At 27.7% G+C, this 9,448-nt stretch overlaps 1 protein-coding gene across 2 annotated transcripts; it reads left to right on the forward strand.

Annotated features, from left to right (window-relative positions):
* Positions 1 to 2,166: 2,166 nt before the first annotated feature.
* On the forward strand, positions 2,167 to 4,241 carry LOC114175952 (plant cysteine oxidase 2-like). 2 transcript variants are annotated; one of them, XM_028060819.1, is made up of 5 exons: positions 2,167 to 2,707; positions 3,072 to 3,193; positions 3,278 to 3,440; positions 3,538 to 3,741; positions 3,875 to 4,051. In XM_028060819.1, exons 1-5 carry the CDS (start codon positions 2,473 to 2,475, stop codon positions 3,892 to 3,894), a joined length of 744 nt encoding a protein of 247 aa, XP_027916620.1. In that variant the 5' UTR covers positions 2,167 to 2,472; the 3' UTR covers positions 3,895 to 4,051. The 2 variants fall into 2 exon arrangements, with proteins under 2 accessions (XP_027916620.1, XP_027916613.1); XM_028060812.1 differs by having other exon boundaries at positions 2,173 to 2,707; positions 3,940 to 4,241.
* The last annotated feature ends 5,207 nt before the right edge of the window (positions 4,242 to 9,448 follow it).

The raw sequence follows: 9,448 nt of genomic DNA on the forward strand, positions 1-9,448 counted from the left end.
ATTCTTTTATAAATAATTTTATCATTTACATAATAAATTAAATTAAGTTAAAGTGATAAATGAAGTATTAACTTAACTTTTAATTTGTTACTGTTACAATATTTCAAACTTAATTTACTCAATTAAAATCTAAACTTAATTTATTCAATTAAAATCTAAAGTAAAAGAATTGGAAAAATAAATATTTATTTAATTATTGAGTTCAAAATTTAAGAAATATATTAAATTTGATAGTGTAATAAATGCACGAGATAAAATTGTTGTTTTTATTAGATGTACTATGAAAAAAGTTTCAACATTAAATAAATATTAAAATAAAAAATAATGTTAAAATTATATTTATATTTAAGTTATAAAAAATATAATTTTAAAAAATTAAAAAGTAAATATTTTCCATTCACATAAAATGTTAAGATCATATTAATAATTGTTTTTATTTGTATTCTTAATTTATTAAATTATCAAATGCATTATATACAATTTAAAAATATTTTCCATATAGGTAAATATATATTATTTTCCATATAAAATAATATATACAATTTGCTATTGATATATTATTTTATAATCTGAATTTCTCACTGTGAGAAATTTAACAAATTCGGATTCTCAATCCAGTAGAATAACTTTATGAACAGTTGGGGTTTACTTGAATCAATGAACAAACTTATTAGATAAATTTTACTTACACACTCCTTGAAACTACATTTTCTATAGAAATATATCAATCAATTGTATTTGTATTTGTATGAAGAAAATGATATTTTACTTCATTTATGTTTTTAATCTATCTGGATAAATGATAATTACTTTAAAAAGATGAGATAAAAAATATCTTTTTATAAAATTTAAAAAACTCGTTCTCAAATTTTGGAAACTCATTCTCGATTTTAACCTTAAAAGAGAAATAAATGAATTTGACTTCTCTTCATTGTTTTCACGTTTAATCACAACTTTCGAAGTCATTCCCATCATCGACTGAGAAAAGATAAGATGTGCCAGTGTTTCATCTGATTTTGACTGTACACATTTGTTTTGTTCGAATTTTCTCTTTACAAATTTACAATTACAACGCAGATACAGCAAAAGATCGTTTACACGTATCATGCTTCCAAATTCCAAATTCAAGCTCTGCCACATTAGCTTTGATATTCGAAAACATAGCAGGCCAAATAAATGTAAACAAGATAACCTTCTCGCTAATTCTTGTCTCTTTGTCATCAAAATCTATTAGAAATCATTTTTTAAATCTTCATGATTCTTTTCAATTTCATAAGTTTCAATCAATAAAACAAAAATATTAAAAAAATATTTATTCCTTAATATTTTTCTAACAAGTTTAAGTCATGAAACATACGCTGCAAAGAGATTCAAAGAATAAACATAACTATAAAAAAAGAAAAAAAGTAAGCTGTCTTACAATTATTCTACTGTCATCTATCTGTGTATTTGGGAAGAAGAGTGCACGGGTAGTATCTATGTTTCGTGAAACAATGTCTGAAACACTTGTGACTTATTTTTACTTTTTTTTATTTTTCTCATTTTCAATATCCCAAATGCATTTTTGTTGTCATGCACAACAATGATTCATTTTACCATCTACCCTTCGTGTTATATCCTGCAGGTTTTATATTTCAAAAATGTTCATATATGTTTTGAAATAAAACATGATACTTACAAAAAAGAAGAATAAGTAATAAATACAAGTTTAACAAATATATCTTTTAAAATTTACTTTTACATAACTATTAAAACAATTATTCTAATTTTTTCTAACAAAATCCGAGATAATTCATTAAAGTCAAATATTAATTTAATTTCCATTCATAATGATCATTTATGTGTAGTTATTTAATAAAGAAAGTTATAAAGCCAAATTAATCCTATGCCGAAAACAGGTGTGTACAAAATAATGATGGTTGAAAAAGAAACATAAAACCTAACTTAGATAAGGATAAAGTTAAATAAAAAATCTGTTTTTATCCTAAATAAAAGATAAAGCAACAAAATGGAGATTATCGTAATTTTCTTATCTAGTCACCGTCGTGACCTACAAAACAGGGGTCGCTTTAACCGCCAGTTTCGAAATAATCTATGGGGTGTGAACGAAGTGCACCAACAACACCGGTTTTGCTTCTTCTTTTATTTTTTTTATTTTTTTTTCTTTTCGTTTAAAAACAAAACAGTAACACAATACCATGTTGTATGCCCCTAGTTTTCGAACCGTGTTCTTCTCTCTCTTTATCATGTACTAAATATCTTAAATTTCATCCTCATTTTTTTCTCTTCCTCATGCACTTTTTCACTGTTTATTTATTGTCAATATCAACATTTCAATCATCTTCTCCTTCAAGTCAAACAACACAACTGTTCCATTTCTTTGTCACACTTTCTCAATTCTCATTTTGATTCTGCAAAAACCATTCTTGAGGATCTGAGAAGAGTTATAAGTAAGAGCTGGTTCTTCGTATAATGGAGGGAAGTTTGGTGGATAGTGGTAGAGAGAGAGTTGAACGTGGAAACAAGGTTGGTTATGTGAAAAGGGGCATTGGAAAGAAGAAGAAACAGCTTCATCGCAGGCTTAGGAAACCCGACATGACTGCTTCAAACACGCTTCAGCGGCTGTTTCATTCATGCACACAAGCTTTCAAAGGTGCTGGCACTGTTCCTTCTCCACAAGATGTTCAGAGATTGCGTCAGATACTTGGTATGATGTTAATCATGATAATACTTGTTGAATGATTTTTTCCTTTTTCGCATGTTGTCATGTTCTGGGCCTGTCTGAATTTTGCATCTGTTTGCATGTTTGAACTTTACTTTCTCAGGTTGTTTTTCGCACTCAATTAACATATTCATTTTCTCAAGAATGCAGAATTGTATTTTATTTTGTGTTATTCATGTCAATTATTTAACTCAGAAAATAATTATATAGCTAAAGATGAAGAAAACTATGACATGCATGTAGATTGTGATTTGCAATTTATTCTCTTTCAGAATCTGGGCATTGATTTTTGCCATTACTTGGTATATTCATCTTGACATGATCTGATTTGTGAATAAATATGTTTCAGATAACATGAAGGCAGAAGATGTTGGGCTAAATAAAGATCTGCAGTTCTTCAAGTCTGGAAATGTAGGGAAAGAGAATCAAAGGGTGACTTACACAACTGTGTACAAGTGTGACAAATTCTCAGTAAGTGTGTTTCATTCTCATTGCTTCTAGCTAGCTATTGTGTGCTTAAGTAATTATGGTAATAACACTTTCCTTTTTGTGCAGCTCTGCATCTTTTTCATACCTGAAGGAGGAATCATTCCTCTCCATAACCACCCAGGCATGACTGTTTTCAGCAAGCTTCTGTTAGGACTAATGCACATCAAGTCCTATGATTGGGTTCAGCCTCAGATCTCTAATGACAACCTCATCCAACAACCATCTCAATGTGCGTTCTCTCTCTCAATTATCAATTTTTGTAGTACTCATGAATTTCCAATTGAAAACTGATGCAGGTACTGTTTCTTGTTTCTAATTTTTTGTAGTGAGATTGGCAAAGTTGAAAGCTGATAAGGTGTTCACATCATCTTGTGACACTTCTGTGCTGTATCCAACGAGTGGAGGCAACATCCATGAATTCAAAGCCATAACCCCATGTGCTGTTCTTGATGTCATTGGCCCTCCTTACTCCAAACAAGATGGCCGTGACTGTTCCTACTACAAAGATCACCCTTCTACTGTTTTCCCAAGTCAGTATCTCTCTCTCTCTAAACACATTCACATTGCTTCAAGGAATCACAAAACTTAATTATAATCAGTGTGCTTTGAATAAGAGATTTTGTCTTTGTTAATTGGTATGAGGTTTTGTCCACTTCGTTGCAGAGTCTGAGCACGTTGAATGACACATTATTTTTCAAGTCTCTGACCATTAACGATTTACTGTGCAGAAGAAAGGATTGGTGAGGGGAAAGAAGAAAATGACAAGGATTATAGTTACGCATGGTTGGAAGAAATTGAAATGCCAGAGAACTCAGAAATGGATGGAATAGAGTACCTGGGTCCAACACCCTTTTAGTTTTTTTTTCTTTTTTGTTTTGAATATGTAGTATTCTCAACCTTTTAGTAGTAGCATCTCACTGTGTACTACTAACGCTATGGTTCCGTAGCAGAACAATGCAAAAATCTCCTGTCACTTTCCCCTTCTGTCAATATTCAAGGAATGCTTCTGTTCTTTTACTTTGAGATTGCATCAATAGTACGCTCCATTTATTCTCTTTACTATAACGGCATCGACAATTTATTTCTTCATTTATAACATCATAGGACTTATAATAGAAAACCATGGGCTTAGGTTGTTTACCTCTCAATCATGTTTCATTAATTTGGCTTTGCTGGTTCTAGTTGGTGCAAGGTGTCCACACAATTATAACTTTATTCAACAAGTGATTATAAAGGTTGACTGACTTTTTATGGAAACAAAACTGAGATCGGGTCAAATTTGTGCTTTTCAGGACACATTTGTGGAAAGTTAAATAATAATCATAATAATAATAATAATGATTTCCAATATTATTTTATTTTATAATAAAATTTGTATGCAATGACATGTGTCCAATACGAGTTTATTTGAGATGCTTAACATAGAAGCTTTAACATAGGAGCTTATTTAGAAGTTGGGGAAGGACATGAAATTTTTTAGTCTGCAATTTCTCATCTTTCAAAAAATAATTCAAATTTCAGTCAGAATGCGCGTTAAATAGTTTTTGAGTTATACATGTGATATCTGATGTTGTTAATAGGGAAAGCTTTGCATGCAAGTTTCATATTTCATGTTTATAAGATGTTGTGGAAATAAATGTGTGGATACATATGCCTTTAGGGTTTTGTTTGTTTCATTAGTGTGCAATAAACTTGTTTCAATGTTTTCTTCTCACACCCACTCTATACTATTTGGACTGTACAAGAGCGTACCAAAGGTTTTCAAAATATGTAGTTTTCTCTTTCAAGTAAGTAGGAATAACTTTTTGTTTTTTGAATAAAAGGTCTTATTTTAATAAATATTCCTATAATCATAATTAAGTTTAAATGAAAAAGTATGTAAATATGTAAAGTAATAAGTTATTTGAAGTCATTTAAATTTTGTATTCAAAAACTATATAGCATATCAAGTTAATTATTTAGACTTGTTTACATTTTTTTTGGTTGAAAACAATTTTGAATGTGAGATGGTTGAAACTAGTGAGTTTTTATTTTTTATTGGAGAGACCTAAATACATAATATTTAATATTATTATTTTATTGCTTAAAGGATCTCATTGAAATGCGTAAAAAATATTGTACAGTAATGTGTGAGCAATATAAGTCCAAATTACTGAATCATTAATATCTCTTGTGTAATGCGTCAGTAATATGAGTTCAGTACTAGTTATCTCTGTAATGTGTTACGGAATCATTAATATCTAATGTTTGTGAAATATGTCAACAAGATATTACATATTAGTTATTTTTTAATATGTCAGGAATTTGAGTTTATATTCTTTTGTAGTTATTTTGTGTTGTTTTCAAATGTATCTTTTTAGTTCTCTTTATTTATTTATATATATATATATATATATATATATATATATATATATATATATAATTTGATCATAAAAAAAATATTATAAAAATCTTTCTTGATGAGGGATCTACAAAATTCATTTTATTAATAATTTTTTGTTTTAAAAAATATATACACTTTAATTAGACAAGATTACATTATAATTATTTTAAAATATTATATATATATATATATATATATATATAATATTGGAATTATAATTCATATTATTTATAGTAATTAAATATAAAAAGTTAACATTACAATTAAAGTTATTTACAATAATTAAACTTGTAAGTTTTATGTAATATTATGAATTTATGAAAATTATAGACTTATTTTGTTTGTATTATATTATATATATTTTTAATAATTAAATTTCATTATTTAAAATATGAATTATTTTTTCATAAATAGTTGTTTAATAAATAATAAAATATAATATCACATTAGAATGCAAACACAATTTAGAGATGTTAATAATTTTATAAAAATTATAATATCACATTAAACTTTCATATTTAACTATTATAAATAGTATAAATTATAATTTTAATATTGTAAATAAGCACATCCAAATATATTTAATTTTAATATTATTTTTGGTTAAATTATATCTTTGGTCTCCATTTTCGTAGCAAAATATCAATTTGGTCCCTCTATTTTTTTTATCTCAATTTGGTCCTTATTTTGGGAAATTTGATGCAATGAAGTCCTCTTCATTAGTGGTGTAGTAACGGCGTTAAATTGGATGCCACGTGTCAGTTTCTAGATTTTTTGAAATTTTTTTTTATTTTTTTTTAAAAAATTAAAAATTTGTCACGTGTCAAGCTGACATCGTGCCACGTGGCAGTGATAGTGCCACATGTCGCTATTATGTCAGGTGTCATTTCTCTATTCTCAATTTGGTCCTAGTATTTTAATTTTTGTCTCAATTTAGTTCTAATTTTGTAAAAATTGAGCAATTTTGTCCCTGTCCAAATTGAAACCAAATTTAATTTCAATATATACACAAATATTTCTATCAAAATTGATGTTTCAAGTAAATATTTTTAATAAGATTAATTTTATTTAAATTTATATTTTACATTGAACTTTATTTAAAATTGTTTTAAAGTTGTTAATAGAAAATAATGCTAATAACAAAAAAAATTCATAAATTATAGTGATATTTTATTACATCATACTTTAATATTATTTTTATTTAAATTTATATTTTAAATAATTGCATATTTTTAAAATGTGTAAAATTCAATAATTTCTATACAAATGTTTTAGTTGGTGTAAATAACAACTATATAAATTTAAAAAAGATTACCTAGTTTATGTAACAACCAAAAACAAATAAATTTAAAATTTGAAAACAATTTTAAGTAAAATTGAATGTGAAACAAATTTAAATAAACTTAGTTTTGTTAAAAATATATAATAAAAATATCATTTTGAATAAAAAAACAAATTTAATAAAAATATTTGTATAACATTTATATAAAAGTTTTTTTTTTCAATTTGGAGGAGGACGAAATTACACAATGTTTACAAAAATTAGAACTAAATTGAGACAAAAATTAAAATATAGGGATCAAATTGAGAATGAGAAAATGACACGTGGGGAAGATAAGGGTATTCATATGCTAGGTAAGGGAAGCTAGTTTAGATTTAAATATATGTGATGAGATTGAATTGTGTGATGGTGGAATATGGTGCTTTATTGTGTTGAAATCTAATTTAAATTGAGTTTCTATAGATAATGAATTGTATTGATTTTTGTATGTATTCTTAGTTGTATGGTAATTGTCGTAACCGAAATCGAAATCGCAACCGCACGACGAACCAAAAATAAAATTTGTAAAAATAGAGAGGTTTGGAGTCGCCACCATAGCTTATTTTGGAAAACTACGGAAAAATAAAAAAGATAAGTCAAGGTATGCTAAAAACCCAGATTTTGGATACGAGAGTCGGTTACGCGTGGGGAAGGTATTAGCACCCCACAACGCCCGTCCTAAGATGATACCTTTAATTAAATGTGCAAAAGTTATGTGATTTTTCAAAATATTTATTTTTCCTAAAAAATAATATAAAAGGATGTATAAAAGAAACAATTTTTTTTCAGGCCCAACAATGATTAATCCTTGCTCCTACGTATCTCCATTTACAATGGAGAATCAAGGTTACGTAGTTCTTTATGAAAAACTATTTGCAAAACTATTTGAAAAATGATTTAGATTTTTTGATATTTTTGAAAAGCTTTTTATTTAAAATTTTCATATTTTGAATTATTTTACAATTGATGTCACGCGACGCGAGTGGCCGGACAAACACTTGAAATAATTTTTTTTTATCTTTTATTTTTTTCATTTTTTTAATCATTTATAAATTTTTAATTTTTTTTAAAGTTATTTAAAAGTGGATGTGGATGTCATTGCGACGTGATCAACAAGATAAATATCAAAAGGTAAACAAAGAAAACTATTTTTTTATTTTTAGATCATCTATATATATTTTTTAGAAAAAAACAAAAGTTAAATTGGATGTCATGCGACGCGAGCAGCCAGACAAACACTAAAGAAAGGGAAAAAATATTATTTTATGATTAAAAAAATGAAAATTGGAAAAATTAAATCAAAAGATGAAAGAACTGAGAGTGATATACCTTAAAAAAATTTCAATATGTCCTCACCTTTACTCTTTTCTTTTTTTCTTGCTTCATTTCTAATATTTTGTGTTTGTTTTTCCAATAGAAATAAAAATGAGAGGTGTCTATATGGGTGGTAATGAGAAAGATTTAGAGAAGTATAGAGAATGTTTTTTTTTCTACCTCCTTCAATATGTTTTTCTTTAAAAGAGAGATAAAAAAGGAGGTGGGTATGTGGAAGTGGTGATGGGAAAAAAATATAGAAGTGTAGAGAATCTTTTTTCGATCATGAGAGAGTGTGTATTTATACTCACACCTTGCAATATCAATGCAATCTCAGCATTAATTGTAATGAACAATATAAGTACGAAATTGGTCATGATAGCAGCACATTATGAGGATCAAATCGCAGCAAATCAGAGCATAAAATCAATCCCAATTAATAATATTGATTCTTATCATTTGAAGATATATTGCTTCTAATGATTAGAATCATATCACTAATTTCTCTATCAGGAACAAAGGGTGTAAAATATTTGAGTTGTTGGACTCATGAGAAGGAGTGTGATAATTAATAACAAATTGGGTTCTTCCTTCTCTTTTTTCCTTCTTTTTTTTTCTTTTTTCCATCTCTCTTCTTTTTTTCTAAAATTAAAGTTTGAAAAATCTTTGAAGAAAATTTTGTTTCACATTTTTTTTAATTTTATGAAAATAAATTTATTCACTCGGACGAAATGGGGTGTTAACTGTAATTTTAATTGGTTGTGTGATCTAGCTAGTTTTATTTGAGGCATTTATATATTTATGATTTGTGTGTTTTCATCTAAAAAATGAGTGAAATGTTGGATAGATTGGTTAGTAGCATGGTTATCAGATATGACTTTATATAATTATGCATATTCGTTGGACGAGCATGTGTCTCGTTGAGTGAGAATGAAAAAATATGCATTCTAGAGGGCTTCAATCTCCTTAACTCGTTGGTTGAGCTACAACTCCTTGGGCGAGCTCGTCAAGAGTGGTGCGAGGTGGTGGGCTCACTAGGTGAGTAAAGGAATGACTGAGTGAAAATCTGAGAGCGAGGTGAGTGCTTAGTCGTTGGGAGAGAAGAGCTTTTGTTGGATGGATTTTTAGGAAATTTAGTTATAGTGCTCCCTTGCTTGGCAAGAGCATGCATGTCACTTAGTGGGAATTTTATGTGAAAAATAGAGAGTTCCATTGATTG

The sequence above is a fragment of the Vigna unguiculata genome, chromosome 1 (assembly GCF_004118075.2).
Source record: "Vigna unguiculata cultivar IT97K-499-35 chromosome 1, ASM411807v1, whole genome shotgun sequence".
NCBI classification, from domain to species: domain Eukaryota; kingdom Viridiplantae; phylum Streptophyta; class Magnoliopsida; order Fabales; family Fabaceae; genus Vigna; species Vigna unguiculata.